General features: G+C 47.6%; 2 protein-coding genes across 16 annotated transcripts in view; one reads left to right on the top strand and one right to left on the bottom strand.

The window, feature by feature from the left end:
* Positions 1 to 23,248, top strand: part of PKIG (cAMP-dependent protein kinase inhibitor gamma) — a 79,353-nt gene extending 56,105 nt beyond the window's left edge. For 7 of the 8 annotated variants that reach the window (XM_081033577.1, XM_081033575.1, XM_081033571.1 and 4 more), the window contains exons 2-4: positions 4,175 to 4,244; positions 19,336 to 19,509; positions 22,506 to 23,248. In XM_081033577.1, the coding sequence (XP_080889703.1) occupies positions 19,359 to 19,509; positions 22,506 to 22,585 (231 nt within the window). In that variant the 5' untranslated portion in view covers positions 4,175 to 4,244; positions 19,336 to 19,358 and the 3' untranslated portion in view covers positions 22,586 to 23,248. The remainder of the gene's footprint in view (positions 1 to 4,174; positions 4,245 to 19,335; positions 19,510 to 22,505) is intronic. The other variant, XM_081033578.1, reaches the window with a different exon arrangement.
* The window catches only part of ADA (adenosine deaminase), a 99,816-nt gene continuing 97,005 nt past the window's right edge, over positions 22,815 to 25,625 (bottom strand). For 5 of the 8 annotated variants that reach the window (XM_081033568.1, XM_081033566.1, XM_081033565.1 and 2 more), the window contains 3 exons: positions 25,222 to 25,351; positions 24,522 to 24,624; positions 23,244 to 24,074 (listed from right to left, as the gene is read on the bottom strand). In XM_081033568.1, the coding sequence (XP_080889694.1) occupies positions 24,061 to 24,074; positions 24,522 to 24,624; positions 25,222 to 25,351 (247 nt within the window). In that variant the 3' untranslated portion in view covers positions 23,244 to 24,060. Of the gene's footprint in view, positions 24,075 to 24,521; positions 24,625 to 25,221; positions 25,352 to 25,625 lie in introns of all 8 variants that reach the window. The other 3 variants (XM_081033564.1, XM_081033561.1, XM_081033562.1) reach the window with 2 other exon arrangements.

The following is a 25,625-nucleotide window of genomic DNA, read 5'->3' as shown; positions in this document are numbered from 1 at the left end:
TTAGAAGGTGCCAGTTCCCTTCTTCAAACAAGTTCACTTCTCCAAACAGCTCCCCTTCCCCAAACAGGCGAGGGAAGGTATAAAAGTATGAGCTTTTGCCTCAGTCATGGGGCACCCCCATTCGGGACCCCTTTCCGCTCCGGAGCTGCAACCTCTTCTGCCTCTAATAAACTATCCTGTTTTTAAAACTTTTTGCCTATCCCTGGTCCGTGTTTCCATTCTTCGGCTTCACGAGACAGGATCCCAAGCCCAACTCAGAAACTGCCAGCAGATCCAACATCAATCACCTACATCACCAGGGGTGGGCAGGGGATTTTCCTTCCCTTATTCAGCAGCAGTGATCCAGCGTATTTGCAAGGGTTCTGTCTGAGGTGGCATAGAGTATTACTCCTAGTCTAGAATTTTTTCCTGAGGGGCAGGAAGAATCTTTTCCTCCTAAGAGCCTGTTTTTATCCATTGGCTTGCTTGTGGTTCCCCTTACTTTCTGTGATTTCAAACCTGAACTCCCTACTGGACTTGGGGTTTGGAGAGCTAAGTTTGTTTGTATTGTAGCTCTGTTATCAACGTTTTCATCTGTAAATGAGAATGATACTTATCTGATCCAAGGGTCATTGTGAAGGTCAAATGAGATATTTATTGTTCTTCATTAAAATGTGTAGTGCTGTAGAAATGTGAGGTATCATTATTTCAAAGAAATATTTATTATCATTGAAATAAAATAACAAAAAGTTAAAAGCAGAGTGGAAGGCAGAGTATATACTTCCAGATAACTGGAATGGCAGATTCAGCTTAGGTAGCTCTTCTTGTAAGAGTTTGTTTGTAATTCTATTCCTCTTTTATTTCACCCACTGGGCTAAACCATTTCCTGTCCTTCCCCCTTCCATCAAAAATGGTCTGCAAAACAATCCATTCCACTTCTCTAGATTCCAGAACCCATTTGATATAGAAGCCAAAGCATCTGCTTGTCGAGCAGAGGTGCTGCGGTTTGTGAGGCTTTGGTTCCCAGCAGACAGTACACCCCCAGGAGTGTATTTAATTGAGTTTAGGGGAGGAAAGCAATCAAGGGCACCAAGCCACGAAAACAGTCAACAGCACAGAAACAGCCCACATACCACCTACACAGGGCAGTTTCAAGCCAAAACCTTAGGCTTTCTTTTGGATTTTAAAGGGAAAAATCCTTTTTTGGCAAGTGAACGTTTTATTTCCCTTTTTAAATAAAAAGCATAAATGCTTAGGAAATGTACCTTTTTTTCCCTCCATGAAGGTTTTTTTTTAAATTTGTTCTATTTTAACCAAAAAAGAAAGTGACAATAAGTGTAGTTAACTATCCTATGTAATGATAAATGGGTAGTGTGTAACATAGTTTACCAGTGTTATTTCTCTGCTTTCGTGTTTCTTTGTTATTGTTGGTTTTTATTTTCTTCATTATTTTCCCCTAAAATAATACATGTGCTCATTGTAACTAATTAAACAATCAGAAGATGTATAAAAAAAGTTATAATCTCTCTTCTCCCTCTTCTCTCCATTTCCATCCTTCTGAGTATAACCTGCATTATCAGTTTGGGGTGTATCCTTCCATACCTTTCTCAAAGCTGCTGTTTAAATAGAGACAGAGTTTGTGTATGTCCATGGTTATTTTTGTCAGACTGGGATCATACTTTATTATTTTGCAATTTATTTTTCCCACTAAACAATACATCACAGGTAGGTATAAATCTAATTCACTCCTTTAATTAGCTTCAGGGCTATAGATTTCAAGGTACCACAGTATATTCACACATTCCCCCTTTGACAAATACTCAAGGTATTACCTGTTTTTTATTTTTTATTTTCTACTGCAAATATTGTTGCATTAAATATCTTCATATACGTATCCTCTACTGGTCCTTTTATTTTCATAGGTTACGTTTTCAAAAACAGTATTGCTGGGTCGAGGGTCTATGTATTTAACATTTTAACAGGTAAAACCTACTTTACAAAGTAGGTAAATTTGTAAATTCTACTTCACAAAGAGTTCTTGTAACTAATTAAACAATCAGAAGATGTATTAAAAAAGTTATAATCTCTCTCCTCCGTCTTCTCTCCATTTCCATTCTTCCCAGCAATATATGAGTACTTCCATTTCCCTAAATCTTAACCAATATTTGATATTGGTAAAGATTCCCTCTCCACCGCCCTCCCTCCATCTCTATTGTTTTATTTTGTGACCAAGCTGATGGGAGGAAATGGTGTTTCATAGCTAGTCTATAGTTCTTACTGCTATGAAATTGAACATTGTTTCATATTAATTGGCCATTTCATTTTCCTCTTCTGTGAGTTTCCTTCATCCATTTTTCTTATGAGTGGTTTGCCTTTGTCTTAAGTTGTAGGAGCTGTTTATATATTTACATATCAAGGATTCCGCATGTGTTCCATGTATTTCCTAATCCATTATCTGTTTATTTTTTTAATGAAATCTATAGAAATCATTAAATTTTTTATTGTAAAATGTCTATTTTTTTTTTATTTTTCTCTGCATAGTGTTTGGATTACTCACCTTGTTCAAGAATAATTTCTCCACCTCAAAGTTATATATTTTCCTAGATGTTCTTCTAGTACTTTTATGGTTTTAGTCTAATCCTGAACCTTCAATTCTTTTGGAATTTATGTTTGTACATAGTGAAGGGTAGTAGTAAAGCTTTGTTGAAGATATGCCAGTACCATTTATTAAATAAGCCATCTTTACTATTTTGCATTGAAATCCCATCCTTGTTATAAATAAGTTCCTTTACTGTATCTATTTCTGGACTTGCTATTCTAGACTTGCTATTCACAGACTTTTTTGTCTGTTCTTATGTTAATATTATATATTTTTATTATAATGTCTTTACAGTAAATTTTTATTATCTCATAAGACAAATCCCCTAAATATTTTTTATAATTTTCTTTACTATTTTTTGGCTAATTTTCTTGGATATTTATTATTCATGGATATTTATGAACTTTAAAGTAATTTTATCCATTCCTCCTCCAAGAAAACTGTTAGTATTCTTATTGAAATTTAATTAAAATTACCTCGTAATTTGGGAAGACATTTTTGGATAATTAACCTTTTCTACCCAGGAGCATGCTAACTGGTTTGAAACATATGCATTCTATTTCTATATTTTGTTGTTTTTACCTTTAAAATTTCAATATGCATCATGGATGTTTTGTCTAAACATATTTCCATATTTGTGCTGAATTATCAAGAACCTTAAAAAGTTTTAACTGTGCTCTCTTTCCATCCTCAATGTTATTATTGCAAAATGTGTAATACTGTCAAATATTGTCCAATTTGTTTTTATCTCCTCATTAGCTTTATTTTACTCAATCAGTGCCTCTTTAAATTTACCAACATACTTACAAATTTATTTGCTTACTGTTGATTCTAAAATCTCACTTATTTTCTGTGTTCAGTTTCTTTCTGTTAGAGAATGTTCCTGGAGTCTCTGAATGGTAAACTCGCTCAGCCTTTGTCTGGAAATGTCTTTTGCCCTCATTCTTTATATTTTAGAATTTTAGAGAGACAGCATATATAATGATTATAAAAGGTATGCATGCCTCTTTAAAAGTTTTCAACCAAAACAGAAATAGTTAATGTAAGAAGTGAAAGTCTTTCATCCCTCTCCCCCCAGTTTCTGAGTCTCAGGGGAGCCATTCTTTAGAGTTTGCTGTTCACCTTTTTCTATGTAGATTAAAAAAAAAAAAAAGTGTATGCACATAAATGCTGTACTTTTTTTCTAAGCATAAACAATCATGTTCATATTTTTATTAAAAAGCGATAATATATACAGTCTTATACTGGTTTTTAACAATAGAATATGTACATCTTTCGGTATCAGTAGAAGGAAATCTTCATTCTTTGTAATGGCTGTATAGTTTCTCATTATATTGATACACCGTAATTTAACTCTTTCCCTATTAAGAGACATTTATTTCCCCTTTTGTTTCGCTATTATACACTATGTTTTACTGAACATCCTTTTACTCATGTGAACCTATCTATAGTATAAAGGCCTAGATTTTTGACCCAAAGGATGTGGCCGTTTAATATGTTCACAGATACCGTTAACTTGTCTTCCCAAAAGATTGCTTCAGTTTACAACCCTGGAGTATAAATGGCTCTAAATTTTTTTTCCTTCTGGTTCCTTAGAATTTCCACACTGCTTAATCAACAGTGGAAAATCTGAAGAGATGCGAGCAGGAAAAAGAAATTAAACCAGGTGGGTAGTTATATTGTTCACATCACTCTATGACAGTGTCACAAGTGTTTGCTTAAACACCTTTATTTCTGTTTGAAGAAAGAAAAGATAGAGGTTCCAGCTGAAATTAGAGAGGCATTTTGGCTCCATGAAGGAAAGGCAAGGTGGCGCTTTCCGGAAGTTATATGATATCACTCTGCAACTCCACAGAAATGATTCCATGTACAGATAGTTTCTTCATAGCATCAGGAAGACAGTTTATCTCTGGTGGCTTACAAGAGAATGGGTTTCTTCGGCCGTCTACTTAAGCAGATTGAATCACACACAGGAGATATTAGCAAATTTGGGTGCGATGCTACCTTCCTGTCCACCTTTTATTTGTTGTAAAGCTACTTTGGCAAAGACTGGGACACATTATGGTAATTTTATACTGTAATAGGGGAGCAAAAGAAAACCAACCCAGCCCAAAGAAACAAGAGCTGCCCAGTGGTCTGATGAGGGGAAATGCTGCAAGTTACTTCCAATTGGAAGAAAATTGAGTTTATAGATCATGAGTAGCCTGGAAATATGGCCACCTTAGGTCAGTGTTCATATTTTTATGGTATCTACATGTTTCTGGTGTCAGTTAATAATTTCTAACAGCCTCTGATCCTTGCTTCACCCACGTACCCTACCCCCCAACCCGCCTACCCCTTTTCAACGCTGTCTCCTTCAGCCTGTACTTCTCTGTCCTGGGAGTTTGGGGGATTTCCAGCTCTTCTGAATGCCCTCTCATGGCCCAGCCTGCCTCCAGCACCTCTCCTAAGTACGTCTTCTCTGTCGGCAGAGCAAGAGGCTCGTCTGATGGGCCGCTGCCTTGGGGTTGGAACTCCCCGGCTGCTTATCAGCTAGGCTTCTGGGCTTTGCCCTACAGCAGCTTCCCAACCACCAGGCTTGTGTCCTGTTCTGACTCAGTGCCCCTGGGAATACCCTGGATGCAGATGTTTGCAGTTAACTAGGATGCAGCTGTCAGCTCCCAGGGCTGTTTATCTGACCAAGGCCCATGAAGGAGGGCAAGCCCCCAAAGGGCCTTCTGTTCTAGTGGCTGTGGGAGCATCAGGGCCCAGAGCCAGGAACCTTGAGATGCTGGGATTATATGAAGTCTGGAGGTTTTTAGGCCAGGGCTCCTTGGCTGACTTCTGGGATCCAGGAGCCCCTGGTAGCCCTGGATACAGTTTTGTGTGTAGACATACATACACACTCACACACACGCTTCTCTGGGCCAAGTGTCCATAGCTTTCCCGAGATTCTCAAATGTGTCTGTGACCTCTGAGTTTGAAGAACCATTGGTTTGGAGAGAGCCTAAAGTGTTTTGGGTAACTGTGTCCCCTGGGGTTCAGATACCAGGATCACAGGAGACCTCACCAGGCCTCTTGGTTTTTCTGTTCAGGCCTGGGGTGTGTTGGGACAAAGTACCTAATGTCACTGAAGCTCAGAGCCATCCCATGGGATCTAACCAAAGCCCGATAATGAAATCCCCTCCTCCCCCGCACTGTTTCGTCTTCCTGAACACCGGGAGTACTGAACGCACGCTGTGGGTTTTCTGGTGTGGGGCCCCCAGCTCAGAAGGGTTGCCCCAGGCAACTTCACTGGCATCATCAAGAACGGTGTTGATGGCTAAAATTTCATGTGGGTCACCACTGCCGAGGACAGCGTTGACCGCTCTCTACATATTATCTTCCTTCATCCTCACAACCCTCCAGTGAGGTTGCTTCTGTTATTTTACATATGGAGAAACTGAGGCACAGAGAGAACTAGTAATTCTCCAGAGGTCACACAGCCAATAAGGGAGCGCATTGACTTCTGTACGTGACATAGGACACACGCACACGAGCTTAACCACCAAGCTTTAAGGTGAAAGTAAAAGGCATTTTTAGAGGAAAATAAAATGTGGGGCTGCCTAGTGTAGGGCAAACAGCCCTATATATTATAATACTGAGAACATTGTGTGATGGTAGCAGATAAGAAAAACAATGCTCACAGCAGTGACCTTAAATGAAGAAAAAGTGAATGGCTGATGCAATGACATGAGAAGAATGTCTGTCCATTATAATTCAGAGGGGCTTTTTGTAAACAGCTTGATTCAGATACAATTCACATACCATACAATTGGCCCATTTCAAGTGTACAATTCAGTGGCCTTCAGTATATCCTCAGAGTTGTGAATCCATCATCATAAATCAATTTTGGAACACTATCATTAACCCCAAGAGAAACCCCACACCCACCCTTTACTCATCACCCTTCCATCCCCCAACCCTCCTCTGTTCTAGGCAACCACTAATCTACTTTCTGTCTCCAGATAAAATTTTGAGACTTAAAAGAGGAACAGTATGGGAATCGTAGTGATCTAGAGTCGGTCATTCCCTGAGGAACAATTAGATGAATGAAATCTGACTCGGTGTCTTTTATAAATGGTTCCATTGGCTCAGAAGCTCCAAGCCCTATATGGGGTTGACCTAGGCAAGAGACAGGTTTTTCTCATTTCCACTTGTCAGCGTCACCTGTCAAATACCTTCTTCTCAGTGAGTGGCTGTAAAACGATGACGGTTTCATGGGGACGCATTTCTCCACTGGCATCAGACCTCGTGGTAGATCAGCACGGGATCCTTTTTCTGTCATCTGAGCCCCTGGCTTGGTTTCTCTCTCTGCCTTGCTGTCATTGTCAGTGCGAAGGGCACTCAGGTGGGTGCCCTTTATTCTCAGAGAACCAGGAGGCAGTGTGCATGGGGTCCTTTGGGTGCTTGGAAGATGCACGACGACACACGCTCTCGAGCTGTTTCATGTCAGCAGATGCACTGTGTGTCTCTCCTGACTCATGCATTTGTTCTTTTAGAAAACACTTAGTAGGTCTATGCACTGTAGTAGGTGCTTAGTAAATCACTCGGAAAGCCCACCACCCCCATTGGTACAGTATGTGGCCTTCCTTGGCCCGGGTGGGGTGGCCGTTTGAGCTGAGAGAAGCCAGAGAGGCAGGGAGGTGGGGAAAAGGACATTTCTGTGATGGGACGAGACAAATGCAGTATCCTCCACATCTGGACAAAGCCGTCACCAGAATGCACCATCCCAAGGAATGTGCACTGAGTCAGGAATGAGGAAACGCCGATGCAAGTCACTCACTGGTTGGAGGGCCTTGGGTGACTCACACCCCCTTTCTGAGCCCAGGGCCCCTTTAGTGAGGGTTCAATAATACAGCATCTCCAGAAGTACCTTTAGTGTCATTGCTGGAAGGAGTCCGTACGTAGTACGTGCTGAATGGATAAGTGAAGGACTGAGGGAAGATGCTGTCATTCTCACTGCTAGAACTGAACCCTACCTAGCGAGGCAGATGACAGGTGTGAACGAGGACAAAGGAGAACCCGTCTTCTCCCAGCCAGTCCCCTCTTGCCACTTCAGCCCCTTTAAGCTCACCTTTTTCTAGGGCTCCCACATCCTCTGCTTTCCTGAGTCAAAGAGAGGTGTCACCTTTGAGCCCTCGGGCCTGGGAACCAGCTAGTCCTGGGTGTGACCAGGCTCCAGGACGTCCTAGCCATCTATACGAGGGATCTACGATGCTGGGCTACTGCAAAGCATCAGTAAGATGTCATATGGAAAAGGCGTGTTCCCAAGTCTGAGGCATAGCATATCCACCCCATAACCAGTAGCCATTTTTATTTTGTTACTATTGTTGCTCATTTGGTCGGGAGCCAGCACTCAGATGGTGATTTCAGTCACTGGCTTGAGAGTGTGGATGTTCTTACGTGCTAATTCTGTCTGCTCATGAATTCATTCCCATGTGTATATTTATTGAACATCTTCTGTGTGTCATGAACGGTGCTGGGGATACAGTGACACAGAAGAAGGTCAGAGAACCTACCCTCTTGGAACCAGTTGGGAAGGCAGACACTGAACAAACATGTCTGCGGCACCTGTGGCACGCAGGGCTCATGGGAGACTGCGATACGCATTTGCTGACTGTCGATGAACGACAAGTACAGTGATCATTAGGTGGGAGAAGTCTAGGTGCTGCAGGTAGCGAAACGAGGAGCTCTCATCTCTTCTGCTGGGCCAGGGAAGAGGATGCCCAGTCTGAGGGGTCTGGGTCCGGGGCCGCCAGGAATTACACAGGACACTTGGGCTGGGCGCTGGCAGGAAGACTCAGTGCCTGGAGGTGGGGGGTGGAGGGCTGCCATACTGAACCAAGGGGTTGGGACTAACTGTACCGTGAACTTTCCTCAGTGGACACAATGGTGATTTCCTGTTTTCATATCCGTAGCATCTAGTCCCAAGCCTAATACATACGGAGCAATCAGTTAAATTTTGTTGAATGAATGAATGAATGAATGAATGAATGAATGAATGAATATTATAGAGATCATATCTTTTCATTCTCCACAGTGGAGTTTGGGCATGTTTTTTACAGAATTCTAGAGGCACTGGAGAGGGACCCCAGAGCTAGCAGTACCATTAGAGATCAATCTGGTCATCCATTCCTGCATCACACATCACCCCCAATACGCAGCGGTTTAAAACAACAGCAGTCATTGGTTATCTCTCATGGTTTCTGGGGGCAGGAATTTGGGAACAGCGTGGCTGGACCATTCTGGCTTGGATCTCATGCAACTGCAGTTATTAGGTGCCGCTCAGGGCTGCGAGCTGCGTCTGTCTCTGTGCTGTCAGGACTCTCCATGCGGGCACTTCATGGGGCTGGTTTGGTCTCCCTGGCAGCCTCAGATTTCCTAGATGCAGCTCAAAGCTCAGAAGATAAGTGTCCCGAGAGAGCCAGAGAGAGCCAGGTGCAAGCTGTGTCACCTTATCTTGGAAGTCACACAGCGTCATTTCTGTGGCATTCTCTTAGTTAGAAGCAAGTCACTAAGGCCAGCTCATTCAAGAGGATGCAAATTAGACTCCACCTCTTGATATAGGAGGAATGTCAGAGAATTTGCAGATGTGTTTCAGAACCACCCCATAGATGCCCAGTTTACCCCTTCATTCCACACTTGAGGCCCCCGAGGTTTGAGGGGAGGGACTTTGCCCAGCGGTGCCCAGCCTGGCATCAGCAAAGCTGGAGTCCAGTCCCTGGACTTTGGCTGGCCTGCTTGGAAGTGACCTCACTTTCCCTTCCTGCCCCTCCCTCCACACTGTGAGTGGACTGCCCGTCTCTGGGAGCCTCACTTTCTAGCTGATCTCTCACAAAGTTTAGATAATGTGTAAACAGCGGGAGGCCCGGGGGGGGGGCAGCATGGTCTCCAAGCAGTTCTTCAGCTCGACCCCTCTGCCTCTTTCCAAAGACCTCCACAGAAGCACAGACTTTCTTGGGTTGAAGCATTTGTATTCCTGTCCCCAGCCCCAGCCCTGCGTGAAGTACTAACACCGCCCATCACAGGGTGAAATGGAGCTGCTGGGGTGGTGAGAGTTACAAAATTTGTACCCAAAATAATTATTTTTACTGTTGCTGTGAAGTTAGATAACAAAAAATTGAATTTGGTGGTAGAATTCAGAGATCAACCCAACATGACTGAAAAGATTCTGAAGTTTTTCGCCACTAGCTGAACATTCTAAACAGAATTTTCCTTAAGCTTGGGTACAATCCATCTGGATATGTTCTCGTCAGCATTGTCGAATGTTTACTTGGGACTTCACTGCTTTCTTGCTCTTCCTTCAGAAACGCCTTATTATAAGGTTGGGGAAAGAAGAGAAAGAAGGGGAGAAAAAGGAGTGTACAGTTTTTAACAGACCCTTCTGTGTGCCAGGCATTATGCTCATCCATGTCCATGCCTCCTAACCTAATAGTACAGACTCGTCCCTGCTCCGCACTCAGTGGGTACATGACCTTGGACAAGCTACTTAAGTTCTCCGTGTCTCAGCTTCCTCTTCCATAGAACAGGAATAACAATGCTTTCGACTTCATAGAGTTGCTTTGAAAGGAAATGAAATAATGTCTGTAAAGATACCTAGCACAGTCTGTCATGCAGTAAGGACTCCATGAATGCTGGCTCTGATTAGTCTCCACAAGCACCTTTCAAGGTAGTTGTTACACCACCATTTCATAGAAGAAGAATGTAGTCAGGTGAGTCACTCAGCTGTGGGGGCAGAAGCTGAGGTGAGCCCAGGGCCCTTGCTGTGTCTGCCGCACCACACGAGACTCCAGGCAGCTCAGCCAGACCCGCGCGACATGCAGTAGTGGTGGGCAGAGGGATTCTGGAGACTTCGCACCCTGCAGGGTCCCCCGGGTCAGGGTCCTAGAGCAGGAAAATGTGAAAAGGCAGGGCCAGGGGTCCACTTGTGAGGCCCTGTAAAAAGCAGATTGACAGAGATGTTCCAGGCAGAGGGAACGTCTCGTGGCCTGTTCAGGAAGAGCTTAGCTGGTTTGAGTAATTGAAGAGAAGCCAGTGTAGTCGACACAAAATGGGCCAAGAAGAGAGTGGAAATGAGACAAAAGGTCACACAGGCAGGGCCAGATCCATGCAGCACTTCAGGGGCTGGTGTAGAGAGTTTGGATTTTGCCAGATATGGAATGGAACAGCATGAAAGGTTGAACGAAGCACGGGAATTGCATGACCCAATGCCGGATTTGAGAACATCACCCTGGCTGCTTGTGTAGAAAACAGACCTTGCACGAAGGGCAAAGGGGTGGGGGGAAGAGGGATGCAGTGAGCAGGCTCCACCAGGGGTGCAGGTGAGAAATGATGGATGGAGAGCAGGTAGTGCACGGGGAGGGGCGGGGTGGGCCAATTCAGGCTCTGCTTTGCAAGTAGAAATGACAGGACCTGGTGACGTATTACATGTGAGTGGTGAGGAAGAGGGAGGAGTCCAGGATGGCTCCAGGTTTCCGACTTGCGCAGTCTGGATAGGTGGTGCCCTCACAGAGCTGGGGAGGGCTGGAGGGTGCAGGCTTGTGACTTAACAAGTGACATTTGAGATGCTGGTGAGATGACGAAGGAACATGCTAATGAAGCAGTTAGATTCACAAGTGTAGAGCCCTTAAGACACGCATGGGGCTGTTTGGGAATCATGAGCACATACTATTCAGCGAAAGGGGTAAAAGCCCCCAGGGAGTGAAAATAAAGATAAGAGGACCCAGGCCTGCTCCTGGTCCCTAATGGAGGAGGGCCTGTGTGGGGGCCCAGAGGGTGTGGTGTCTGGAAGCCCCTGGAGGACAGAATGGTGTCTATGAGGATTGGCAATCTGGAAGTAACTGAGCACCTTCCCAAATCCAGCACCCTGCCTTTTCTTCCTCACCGTGAGACCTCCCACAGCCTGTCCTCCACAGCTTGTACCCGGCCGCATGGTCTGGCCTGACTGCCTGTAAATGAAGTCTCACCGGGGACTGCTCTCTGAATGGATAGCAGGAACTGCCCTGGCAGGAGACGGGCTCCTCTCTGGTGACTCTGAGCTGGGTGCGCCCCGAAAGCACTAGACAAAGTGTGGTACCAGTCCCCAGCAGGCCACACGTGGCTAGAACTGGCCGCCCTGCCCTTTCCCAGGTTTTCGGAATGTGGGCAGTTTGGGGCCCTAACTTTTCCGCTCGCCTCAGTGCCTCTCTGGTTCTGGCTGCCCATCACAGAGAGAAGCCGCTTCCCTTCCAATTTGAGGAATGCCAGCTCCATAGGCACCGGTATTTCCATCAGCGTTGCGCAGCCCTTTCTTCCCTCAGAGCAGCCATAGAGGAAGTGTTCGCCCCGCCCCCGAGGAGGCCTCTCTCTGGGGACCAAATCCTACTCTGTGCTTTCTGCAAAATGGTCTGCTTGCTTTTTTGTATGGTGTCTTCAAGTATTTGATTTTTTTAAAAAAGAAAAAAAAACAGGAAATGACCTTTCTGATATATTTGGAAAACAATTTGGAGCTGTAATGGAATCTGCCTGAGCGCAGAGGACTAATAGTTGCAGACTTGGAACAGACTGTGTAGCTTTTGGCAGAACCCAGGGTCTCTGAAGTTGACAAAGCTGGGGGAACCTAAAAAAACAAGGGGGAAAGTGACTTCCTGTGGGGGAACCTGACAGTGCCCAGAGCAAGCACCTGTTGGAGTATAACCTCTGACTCTGGGCACCAAGGGAGACTCTGGGAAGCTGAATCCAGGCTCCTCCCTCCCAGGCTGGGCAGTCAGGGTCAGTGAAATACCTTACAGGTGTACAGACAGACGCCAGGAAGGCACCAAAACCTCCTGAAGATGAGGACGCAGGAAAGAGTGTCACTCTTGCGCATGCTGGAAGGCTCGAGCTGAGATCGGAGATATTGGATCACTGTAGACCCACGTTGTTGGCTCTGCCGGGATCGCCATCTGTGTGGCTTTTCTGTAGATCTCAGCCCAGGGTCACCTCCTCAGGGAGGCCTTCCCTGAGCATACGACCTTTAACTGAACCATCCACATACAGAGAACCCTGTGCTCTTCTTCCATCGCACTTAGCATAATCTGTGATGATAGATTCATATATGTGTTCAGTGCTTTTTCTCTTATCAGATTGTAAGTGTCTTTTGAGTCTCCAGTGGGAAGATGGTCAGTAAACACTGAATGAGTGGATGAATGAATGAATGAAATGTCAGGACTGGAAGCGCCTTAGAGATAATATTTCGACCTTCGTTATTCGGATATGCGGAAAGGAAGCTGCATGAGAGGGAGGGCCTCCTTCCTACACAGAGATGGAGCTAGACCTTTGGGCATTTTTATGATGCAGGGCTGCACGCCCCTTGGCTCTTTCTATCCTGAAACCTAGAACACCATCCATTATTCACTCATTCATCAAATATTCATTGAGCTTCAGCTGTGTGCCGGGCTTCTCAGATACAGCAGTGCCCATGCCGGTCAGGTCACCACTTTTGTGGAACTACATTCCACTCAGCACCATAAAACACAGAAGAAGGAAGGGTAAGTTTTGGCCTTCTGAACAGTAAAAACCAAGCAGTTGAACAAAACTGTCAAAAGGGCGGTTTTACTGCTGTCACCATCAAAAACCGGAGCATACGAATGATTTATTCACTGCATGCCTCTTACGCTGCATGTACCTTATCAGACTCTTTACGCACGCCACCTCCTTGAATCTGCCTGAGCAGCAGGGTGTCACTGTTACCCCCACGTTGCTGAGGAGGAAACTGGAGTCCAGAGAGGTGAAGGAAGGTGTCCAAGGTCCCTGAGTTAGGAAACGGACGCCAGGCGGGATGCCCACACAGGATGTTTCTGCCATGCCACACATCCCCTCAGAGATTTGTAATGTCCTTGGGGATTCCCGAGGGGACAGTGTGGCGTGGGAGAAAGAGCTCTGGACCAGGAGTTTGGAACCCTAGATTCAAGAAGTTTGGGCAAGTCACTTTCCCTTTATGAACCTCAGTTCCCTTAGCTGTTAGTGAGAGGCTTGTCTCAGTGAGCTCTGGGATCCCTTTCAGTTTGATTAGTCCACAAATGGTTTTGAGATAAGTGGAAAAAATAAATTAAGATGGATCTTTAATCCAGACCTTATAGCAAATAAGTTCCAGATCAATCAAAGATTTAAATATAAGAAATAAAGCCATTAAAAGTATAAGAAATAAACAAGGGAGAATTCTTTACTAATCTCACAGTAGGAAGATATCTCTAAGTATGATCCAGAAATCAGAAACCATAAAATGAAATCGAGATCAATTTGACTACGTGAATAGAAAAACAAATGTGTGCATGGGGAGAAATGCCAAAAATAAAGTCAAAGCACAAATGACAAGTAAAAAATACTCGTAGCTCTTCCTGAGGCAAAAGACTGATTTCCTTAATATATAAAGAAAACTAAGAAGTAAAAGAAGTAAAAGAGCTACGATCCAGTAGAAAAATGGGCAAAAGTATTTGAATAAACAGTGCACATAAAAGGAAATATGCATGGAAATATGCTCAGCTTCATTCACAGGAGCAATACAAACTCTTAACAACCAGACAGTGTCTTCACCCTTCAGATTGGGGGTGGGGGGAGACAGTGCTGATGAGAATGGTGGAACAAAGTACTCCTCACAGATACCCCACTGGAATTAAATAACCTTTGTGGGGGGAAATTTGGCAACGTCTACTACCAAAACCAAACCAAACAAACAAAAATCATAGATCCTTTAAATGTGGTAATTCTACTTATATGAAAACAACCCCAAAGTCCATCAGTAGGGAAATAATTAAGTCAGTTTACATCACAGAGAGGACAGGATACCAAGCACCTAGTTAAAAAAAAAAAAAAAGAAGCTGTAGAAGGACTTTGGGTTTCCTTCTGGGGTTTTGACATGATCAGTGATTCAATACCATCAGGATGATCTGGAATTGTTTCCAGGATACATTTTTAAATGCAAAAAGCAAGCTGGAAAACAACTTTCAGAACGATTGGAAGGAAGGAAGGGAGGGATGGAGGGAGGGAATATGTACATTGCATAGAATATTTCTGGAAGGACACAAGAAAGTGCTTCCTTTGGGGAGGGTGTCTGTGAGAAGGAGGCCACCAGCTGACCTTTTCCTTTTGTATCTTTCAAGGTTGACACCACATGCACACATAGTCAAAAATGAACTAATTTTAAAACAAATGAATGCTTTCACTGTAAAAGCTGAGGAAATACCGAAAGCATTTAAATCACTCATAATTGAATTAACGGGTACTAGTACCTGTGATCATGTCATATGGATTCTTCTCCATTTAACAACACACGGGAACATTTTCCCATGTCTTTTAAAAATATTCACAAATATTTTAGTGCCTGAATAGTGTTTCATTTGGATATAAATTAGCGTATATATATATATATATATATATATATGCTTCTCTGTTGTCCATTTCGGACGTTTGACATGTCCATTCAGGAGTTCATTTTGGTGTCCTTGTTTTTGACGGTGATAAATAGTACTGTGATGAACATCTTTGTGCATTTATCTTCATGTACAGCTCAGGTTATTTTCTTAGAATAAATTATTATAAGCTGGCTTAGCAGACATGCTGACTTAACGGCTCAAGGATAGGAAAGAAGCTGAGGTTGCTTGTCAAGTCGCTCCCCAAAGAGACCTGGGCAGTTTACACTGTCGTTAAGAGTCTAAGAATGACCATTTTCTGATGCAATTTCCAACTCTGAGGAGTCTTTATTTCCACATTCGCTATTGACTGAAAAGGGCAGAGAGTGAGGGAAGAATACGACGTTGAAGAAAAATGAAATGTGCTTACGGTGCGCGTCAGAGCACTCCCCAGACACTCCCCAGACACGAACCCCAGACCCGTCTTTGGAGCTGCTGTTCCCTGAGGGGGTGGGGATGTGGCAGCCAGGGCTTATTGGCTCTGGTGGTGTTTTCCAGGATTGGGCTTTGGGCTGGGCACACTTCCCTGTCCGAGCAGGGAGGGTCAGCTTCCTGCACTGGACAGCTTGTAAGGGCCGCCTGGCAAGGGCAGGCACCGAAGCCCCAGGGTGCCTGTTCCTTTGAGATGCAGCCTGTAACTCCATCCCACGGTGTCAGATCCTGGAGATGGCAGACAAGCACATCAGCACAGCACAGGGGCCTCTCTCTACAGTCCTGACAAGAAGTCGCTTTATCGTCCCCACAGACAGGGAAAGAGGGATGGAACGAAGAGAGACAGGTAGGCAGACAGACAGACAGATTCAGATTTGATCTGAGGATTATTTATTGAGTGCCTTCCCTTTGCCAAGTGCGGGTCGAGCATCTGAGGGTGGACCAGCCAGAGCTTGGGGAAAATCCAGACCCAAATCCCTGTCCCCATGGAGCCCACATTCTAGCTGGAGGAAAAGAGCTGAGGAAACAGGGCCGGGGAAATGGTGTGGCCTGTGCAGGCACGGTCTGTCCCTTCCCGTCAGCAACAGGTATTACAGGTATAACTGGAGGATGAGCCTGCGGCCTTTCTGAGTCACGTTAAACTCACCTGACTGACCTCAGAGGGCTGCTGTGGCAGTTTAGTAAGTGAGGTACGGAAAACATATAATGACTCGGTAAATGTTACGTTTACACATTGTTAGGATTGTCATAATTGTTTTTCTGTTATTACTGTGATTGCAACAGGGCATTTCCCTGTTCTGAAGCTTTGAGCAATTTACCCAGAGGGTGAACCTTCTGGGCCCTGTAGAAGGAGCCACCTCTGGGACTTCAGAGTTTTTTGCTATTTGGTTTTTTGGTTTGTTTGTTTGTTTGCTGAGGAAGAGCCGAAGCACAGCTAGAGCAACTTCTTTCTGTCAGCCGCTGAGAAAAAAAATAGGCTGGGCGCACCCTCTGCTGGAGCTTGGGGGGATTACCTTAGACATAACTCTGGCCCGCCTTTATTTTACAGGTAGGATACCGGAGGCCCAGAAAGTCTTTCTTGCCCAGTGTTTGGTGGCAGAGCTAGGTTCATTCACACGTCACTCTCTTTTCTCTCCCCTATAGGACCCCTCCCTCTCTCCCCTGCCTGATCTTTGAGTGCCCCTAATTTACTTTTCAGCTGTCTCTTCTGAGTTACTAGGTGTTGTGGGGAGAGGTGGGTCCAGCCTTCTATATTAGCCAGCCCCCGCCTTCTCTCTCTGTATCTGTCACTAAGATACACTTCTGGAAGCTCTTACCAAAAGAGCCCCACCCAGGACACTTTGGGCCATATCCTGCCAACATCAGTTACCTTATGAAAACATTGCACAATAACGTGAGCTTATGAAAACTTCCACCTTCGCAAAAATAGTCTTAGAAGTGAAAGTTCATCTTAGTCACACAGAATCACACTTGAGAAGTTTTTTATTTTTTATTTTCTCGTATCTGCTGTCTGGGTCACAGATAGCACAGAAACTGGGTTTTATTTTAGGTGGTGTTTTGCAACCTACATTTTGCAGTTAACAGTTTATCTCAGAAACCTTGTGCCAGTGCAGGCCCATCTGGTATATTTCTTTTGTGTGAATGCAGTACTTTGTAATATAATGCCTAGCCTCCTGATGGGCATTCGGAAGGCTCCCTACAGCTGGCTGTGACTGGCCTCGTGCAGTGAACTTCCTCACACTGTAGAGAGCCTTGGCTCTTGCCTGTGTGTGTCTAGAACTGGGATTTGCTGGACCCGCCCCTGCCGGGAGGACCCTGCGCTCCTGAGGTCAGGCCAGTGGCTTAGACCACCCCTCCCGTTTCACAGCTCAGGGTCTGCAAGTAGCCAGAGTCCAGGCGCTGACTGCGATTTGATGGCCTTCAGGAAATCGTAGGGGATCAATGAGAGATATTCATATCCCCCAGCCAGATGAACACTTTTCATATCATAGCAATACCTGTTGTTGGTAAGGGTGCACATAAATCTTACGCACTGCTAGTGGGAATACGAATAGGAACAGTATTGAATTTGTAAGGTTTTTCCCTCACTTTTTGTCATTAGAAATACAGTGAACCCTTGAACAATGCGCGTTTGAACTGCGTGGGTCCACTTACACGAGGGTGTTTTTCAGTTGACCCTCACAGTTCAAACCTGCATGGTTCAAGGGGCAGCTGGCAGCTGGGAAGCTGAGTATGCAGAAGGCCAACTGAAGTTATACGAGGATTTTTGACGGCACGGGTGGTCAGCGCCCCAACCCCGCATAGTTCAAGGGGCAAATGTACCACCATGCTATTGGTGAAGGCAACATGGAAATGTGTCAAAACAGTGTGTCTTAAAAGTTATTTCATCTTTCCCATTAGCCCAGCAATTCTACTTCTGGGAACATAAGGAAAGAATAGAGATAGACACAGAGATTTACCTGGAGACCTAGTCTTGATTATAATGGTGGAAGATTAGAAAGTACCTCCATGTTCATTTCTAGGGGACCGAGCAAATCGTGGTCCATCCAAGTGCGTATGTGCAAAAATCACCTAGAGAGAACCTTAAGGACACGTTCTAGAATGTTCCAAAGAGTAGCCTATAAAATACTATGGATAGTATGATCTCCATATGATTTTTTTAAATGTATGTGGCTCTTCACCCCATCTCTCGCAATAACTCCTCATTTCCTGTCTTTCCTTCCCATGCCATTCCCCATCTCTCTTCTGAGTTCCAGCTCCCTATCTCATGTACGTACTCTACCTCTCCCCTTGATGGGCCCACAGGCATCTCAAAATTAGCTCAGTCTTCACCCCACTGCCACTCCCCAAAATATTCCTCCTCTGCTACTCCCCATCCCAGGAAACCATGCTTCTATTCACCTACTTATTCATACCAGGAAGTTCACTTCCCCGTTCGTCAACACCAAGTCCTGTTATTACATCCTCCAAATTGCCCCTCAAATCTGACCAATTCTTAACTCCTTCCTCCACCCACCATTTATCTTTTCCACACCAGACCTTCTGCAGGAGCCTTAGAACTTGCCCCTTTTCAGGCCCTGCTCACGTCAGACGCCAGAGTCATCTTTGAAACTGCAGCTCTGATCATTCGTGACCTGGCCTAAACCCCTTAGGGACCACGATCAGATGTGATGTGGCCTCTGCCAGCCTCTGCCAGCAGCACACTGTGTGGCACTGCCCCTCCCCCATCGTCCTCGAGCCTGTTCTTCCATCCTGCTCAGGGCCTTCACACATGCTGTTCCCCAACTTGTAATGCTTTTCCCATCAACTCCTTGTCTCAGTAATGCCTATTCCTCCTTGGATCTCAGCTAAATGTCACTTCCTGACTCCCAGCCTTGGTCAGGCCCTGGTTGTCACTCTGGCACCCTGCCTTCTCTCAGAAGCCCTGAGCATCATGGTAATTACTGAGGTGGGAGGTGATTTAGGTAATTTAATGCCACCCCAGTAGACTCTGTGCTCCCTGAGGGCAGAGACCGGGGCTGGCCTGTCCATCCCTGTACGTATTTGCAGTCCTTAGCCAGTGCCTGGCACGTGACTTTGGTAAACACGTAGACATTGAGCAGTAATGAAGAAAATACAAAAGATAGTCTTTGAAATGTCGGTGGTTTTCTGGGTATGAAATTACAGGTGACGTTTTGTTCTTTGTACTTTTCTGCGCCTGTGTGTGTGTGTGTGTGTGTGTGTGTGTGTGTGTGTGTGCGCTTTCTGTTTTGTCTTTAGTGATCGAGGCAGTAATTGTCATTTTGTCCAAACGCATCAGTGCTGGAGACCAGCGCTGAGTCTCCCCTGATGGGTGCACCTGGCCTCACCGCTGCCCCCCTGTCCTTGTCCCCGCAGGCCTGAAGAGCGATGCAACGGGCATGATGGAGGTCGAGTCCTCCTATTCGGACTTCATCTCCTGTGACCGCACGGGCCGTCGGAACGCGGTTCCTGACATCCAGGGAGACTCTGAGGCCGTGAGCGTGAGGAAGCTAGCCGGAGACATGGGTGATCTGGCGCTTGAGGGGGCAGGTCAGAGCCCCTTTGCTTCTGCATGTCTCAGTGTTTCCTATGCGAGAACATCCCCCCCAGCACTGTGGCTGCTGCCTCCTCACCCTCACCCCACGCTCAGAGACCAGGTGCTCAAAGGGGCTTTCCCTGAACCATCCCTCCTAATCATGTGACCCTCATCACTCTCTGACGAGGTCTCGTGTGTTTAAATATGACCCCCAGGAGATTAGGGCTTCCTGTTCTGCTGGCACACGGTAGGTGTTTGGAAACCGCAGGCTGAGTGAGTGAATGGAGGAAACAGCACCTGCTACCCCAAATAGTGCCCGGCATGCCCCGCCTCTCAGCTCAGTGCCCCGAGACCTTTCTCTGGGAGCCTGCCCCGACCCCCCTGCAACTGTCGGGCTCTGTGTGTCGCCCACTGAGCTGGCCTTGCAGGGCCACAACCCTTTTTTTTTATCCCTGTACAGCCCCCAGTCCACAGCCCTTGGTCCCTTCTGGCCAGAAGTGACCTATGAGTACAGAACTGAGTAGACTTTGTGGGGACATAGATCCAACCCTGTCATGTTCTTTATCTGGACAAATAGGCCCAGAGAAGTTGGGTAGCTTACTCAGGGTCACCAGCAAATTAATGGAGTTAGAACGAGACCGTGGCTGCCCCCAGCGCTCTGCCCAAGGAACCATGTCCCATCCCTGTTGAGTGGTCTGTCAGCTCTTCCTTGTCATGTGACCCAAACTCCTTACCCAGGCAGGTGAGCCTCCACGGCTCTCCCCCTGCTCAGCTTTCTCCCCTGCTGCCTCTGGTTTAGCCAAAGGGAAGTACGGCTGTTTCTGGAAAGCTACTGATGGCCTTCCATACTGCTCCCTCTGTCTGGTTCTTCCTGCCCTCCCCTTGCCTGGCTCCTCCTCCTCGTTCTTAGAGACACAGACTGCTCTGCTCAGAGGCCTTCTGACCTCATCCCCCCCCCCCGCACCCCCCTCGCAGGCAGGAGGAGCGAGCCTTCTCCCTGCCGCTTCCACAGCCCCGCTCAGCACAGTGCCCTCCCCGAGGCTGGGAGCTTCTCCCACACAGGATCTGGGTCTTGTGCCCTCGGTGCTTGGTGGCATTTGGAACATGATAGAGGCGCCTCGTCAGTCGCTGTCCACTGTCCAGCTGAATGACCAGCATGCCCAGCTGCCACCTGGGCACGCTGCCAGAGGGCCCGAGCTCAGGGCTTTTGTATCTGTAGTGTCTCCCTCAGCAGTCGTAGCCACTCATCCATGGACCCAGGCCCTTCTAAGACCTGTTCCCTCTCCCTCCCCCCATCCGATTTGAAATCCCTGAAGTGTCTGGATCCCCCAGGTGCGTGACATTTAACAAGGGGACCTGAGGAAGGAACAGTGCTCACGTGGGGCTGAGGGTTCCTCCAGCAGGCCCTGGCCTGCGCAGTTTCCACAGGCAGGTCTGCGGGCCGGCGCAGTCCAGCAGACTCGCTGAGGAATGAGGAACGGGCAGCCAGAGACTGGGATCCACCAGGCCCAGCTTAGCCTGCTGCAGAGCCAGGATGGGGGAGGGGAGCCACGGCCTGAGCCTGTCCTGGAGGCCTGCCTACCCGGCTCCCCAAGTCTGTGACTTCGTTCTGTTTGTTAGCACTCTGCAAGGAAGTTGTGTACATGCATGAACATTTCCTTACTTGGCCTTATAGTGAGGTAAACAATAGACAAGGCATGAAGAAATAAGTACACTGCTCGGCAGTATGTGACCCTGCAACTGGTCACAAGGGTGGTGGTTGGCAAAGAACGTGCTTAAGGACCTTCTCCCCAGGCCAAGAGAGCTGCACCTGGCACAGAGGCAGTGTTACCATTGGCTGAGACATTCCCACGGGTCACATGACCACACACAGGCCCTCCATCCCCGCCATGAACCGGAACCGGCAGAGGTGTTACCTTCCTCATGTTATGGATCAGGGAGCAGAGGCTCGGAGAGATTAAATGAATTGCCCAAGATCCCACAGCAAAGAAACGGCAGAGCAGACATTACAGGGAAATCTAACAACACTGTTCCTGCTTTCCAGGGTGGAAGGCCCAGGGCCAAACGGGCATCACAAGCTATGAAATTTGCCCAAAGTGCTTTCTAGTTTGTCAGCCTTCTGGAAGGACCAGAAGGACCCTCTCCAACCAAGCCTTTGCTGGGGGCACCACCCAGGACAGGAAGTAGCCTGGGTTTGGGGAGAGCCAGATGGCAGAGTTCTTCCTGCACCACTCGCTACCCCTAACCCCCACTTCCCAAGACTGCTGCAAAGGCAGAATGAGGACAACGGGCCTTTATAAACCTTGGAGAATGCTGCGTTATGGCGGAAGTTAAATTTCCTGGAAAGGACACTGGCTCCCTCTACCACTTGACCTCAGGCCAATCAGTTCCCCTCTCTGAGCCTCCGTTTTCTCACCCATAGCATGCCCCTAATCACACCTCCAGGTGTTGTGTGGATTGCACGGAGCTGGGTACAGGGTGGTGGCTCTCCTTAGTCACATGAAGGGCCTAGCCTAAGGACTCAAAGACAGAGGCCAGATCGGGAGGTGCGGCCAGGCTGGAGAGGACACAGCACAGTGAAATAGCCGCAGCCCACACTCTGGCACTTCCCTGAGCTGGTCTAGTCTGACTCCCTTTTCTGTCTTCTAAGAACTACCGCTGCTCACTGAGCACCTGTTGCATGCTGGGTCCTCCCATTTGTCCTCCCCTTCTGGAGCACCCGCATAAGTCATCTGACCCTCACCAGCCCTCTGCCTGATATGTTTAGCGTCTGTCCATGATCCTGGCCTTTAATTGACTTTAGTTGTACTAGTAACACCACTTGCATTTTGTTTGTAAGCGTTAAGATGTCAGCCACCAGGCTAAAGTTCCCTTTGGCCACCACCACCCCTCATCTAGCTCCTGGCCTGCACTCCAGGGCTCATCCACTGTTACCACTTTGGCTGGGCCCTTTCAGCCCACCTTGTGTGCTTTACATTTGTGTATATGTGCCTCTTCCTCTCCTCTCCAGAAGGACAGGCGGAGGCAGACACCCCAGACAAGGAAGCTAGCAGCCAGCCTGAGAGCAACGACGGGGCCACCTCATCTTGAGCCTGACCTGACCCAAGAAGGCTGGAAGAGAGACCTGCTGTCCCCACCTGGATGGGGAGCCCTGGCCCTGGCCCGGCAGCCTCTTTTCTGAGCCCTGTGTCCCAGTCCAGCAAGGCGAGACTGAAAGGCATCCCCCAGAGGCCGACATGGCCCTGACCCTGCAAAGGCCCTCTGCCATGCTCCCATCACCTCCTCCCCGTGCCCAGGTACACTTTCAAGACACTGTATTCACAGGATGTTATTTATTCAGTGGGCACCGGGACTCAGGGGCTGGGCCCTGCCCACCCAAGAACACTCCTCTTGTGGGCGACCTGGCCAGGGACCACGTCCCCGCTCTGCCCTCTTTTCCAACCCCAGCCTTCTAGGTCAAGGTAGACCTTTTGATCCCTTTTTTTAAAAACCACTTTTAAACTTTTAAATCTGTTTCAGCAGAGAGGGAAGGAGCTGACAATCAATTGACTTTTTTTGGGGGGAAGCCAAGCTAAGAAGCCAAGCTCTTTGACCATCTATGCAGCTCTGAGGGTCCCTCATGGAGCTTCACAGATCTACTTTTAGGGAAGGGATTTTTGTGCTCCAAACTACCTGATCAACTCTTTGCTCTGTCTTTCTACCAAGACAAGTAACACCTGGGACCCAGGAAATAAATGCTCATGATTTGTGTGACTGGTTTAAAAATGATCATTTCTCCTTTAAACAGCAAAAGCAGGGGCTGGCTCTTGTATTCCCAAGTCCACAAGAAGCTGGGGTCCATCGCTGCCCTAGGCTTTCCTGGAAAGAAGCCATCTGAGAAGGGGCTGGTGTCCCGCGGGGGCCAGCACCACTCCTTGGCCTGGTTTCTGAGGAATCTTCTTTCGTCTCACCCACTCTCTCACCACAGTCCACAGCTCAGCTCCAGGAACCCAAAAGGAAGGGTTTCCCTTTAGGACCTAGAGTAGGAAGGGCTAAGCGTTCAGGGAGCATAGGAGCAGATAGCTTTTCAAGGGAAGCCTTGTTTCTTCTAAGAGGGGCGGTGGGTCCCTCTGAGCCCCCAGCATCGGACGCTCTGGCTACCCACGTGCAGCCACTGCTGGGCTCCCGGGCGCAGCCACCGGCCAGGCTGCCTGAGTCTGCGAGCTTCAGAGGCTCATTCTGTTCTCCCCCCACCCGGGTCATCCCGCCCGAGTCCACGGCACGGCACACCACATGGTGTTGCACACCAGCCAAGGCCTTCTTTATTAAGCACCAGCTTTTTAGCACAAGTCACCATCATAGCACAAGTCACCATAGGAGGAGGGGTTCTAGTCACCGGGGGAGGTGTGGCCATGCCGACTGAGGTATACATCTGTACAGAAACGGACACACAGCTTTCAGGAGCATCAGCTGACTATGGAAACCACAGTCTTCCCAGGAGTCAAGGTAAGAGTGTCGTTCAACCTCCCCGAGTTGCGAAGGCTCCATCTACAGCATGGGGACTCGGAGAGGCAGCCCTGATGTCTTCATGGATGCGGCCCTGCTGGCCAGGTCAGAGAAGCAGAAAGATTAGGCAACTCACCGTACCCATCACAGAACATTAGAGCCGGAGAGGAGCCCCCTTCTACAGATGGGCAGACTGAGGCTTAGAGCAAGGGACCGCTCCGCCAAGGCCACACAGAACGGAGCTGAGACCTGGGCCCAACTTCCTGCCCTTGCATTTAGCCATGCAAATGCCCCAAGTTGCCAAGCGCTTTGGGACTGGGCTTCAGAACGTCTCCCCCTCAGACCAGCGTCAAGACAGCATTATACAGGAAATAAGCCAATCTAGTGAGAGGCAACCAAAAGCTAGGGCCCTGGAGCCAGGGAGTTGTTCCACATCCTTGGTGCTACCCCCGACAGGAAGGGAGTGCGTCTTGCCAGGAGTTCCACAGCAAGCCAGGCTGGAGCCAGGGCAGGTTAGGGGCCCAGACGCTTCGGAACATACCTGCAGATGCCAAAGGTGGCATCCCATACGCTTTATAGAGCAAATCCAGAAGCTCCCTCTTCTCATGTTCCAGGAGGAAACTGGACTTTGCTGCATTGATGTTCTGGAAGGGCCAGCATGGCAGACGACATGGAACCAGAGAGAAGTGTTCAGAGATTGCCAGGGAGCGCTTGGCAATCTAGTGATAGTTCCCCCTCTTCATGCAATAGGGGCAATAAGCTCCAGGGAGGAGGACTCGTCCCAGACCCCACGGCAGCAAGTGCCAGCGCAGAGGCCGTGAGGTTCTGTGTTAGCAAAGTGGCACTCCATGATACAGCAACGTGAGCAGGAAGCCGGGGAAACTTTCAGAGACAGGGTGGGAGGTGGGGGCCAGCGATACCTCTGCAAGACAGACTTGGGAGTACAGTGGCCCCTAAAATCAAAGGCTCAGCCTGCGATCTATAAATGGCCTGAAAAGGGCAAAATTTTATAGCTGAGCACACCTTTTGGGGAGAGGGTGGAGAGCTTTCATTAGATTCTTTAAGGGCTGTCAACTCCAGCCAAGGATAAAACGCCTGGCCCTAGGTCAGGACATCACTCTGTGGAAGGCGTCTCACTCTAGGTCTGGCTTTGCCCGTGGAGGCAAACTCGGCCCTCGCCCCCAAAGGCTGCAGGCCTTGCACACTCCCAGGGTCAAGGCCGACAGCCCACACCCACTCACCAGTCGCTTAAACTCCTCTTCTGTAAAGCCCATGTCCTTTTTGGTCATCTCGTAATCAGTGTCCAGGGTAGACTTGAAGATAAGCGGGTCATCTGTGTTGAGTGAGTAGTTAGCCTTGTCGTTTTTGAACCTGGATAGGAAGTGGGGGGCAGGCAGAGAGAAGAACCTCCTTTTACACTTCTGTGAACAGTCACAGCTCACTGGCCTCCACCCTCCTTTGAGCCTCACAGCATTGTTCAGCACACCTGCAAGATCGCGTAGAAGGGAAGAAACAAATCCAGAGAACTTGGGTGACCTGTCCAGGGCCACATAGCCACCTGACCAGTCCAGAGCCAGGCAAAGGCAGAAGAAAGCCCGGTCGGATGGGGTTGGGGGACACCACACAAGCAGTGCCCTCCTCCAGG

Source organism: Rhinolophus hipposideros (assembly GCF_964194185.1).
Source record: "Rhinolophus hipposideros genome assembly, chromosome: 22".
In the NCBI taxonomy this organism is placed as follows: domain Eukaryota; kingdom Metazoa; phylum Chordata; class Mammalia; order Chiroptera; family Rhinolophidae; genus Rhinolophus; species Rhinolophus hipposideros.
This window is presented reverse-complemented; position numbering and strand designations above follow the sequence as displayed.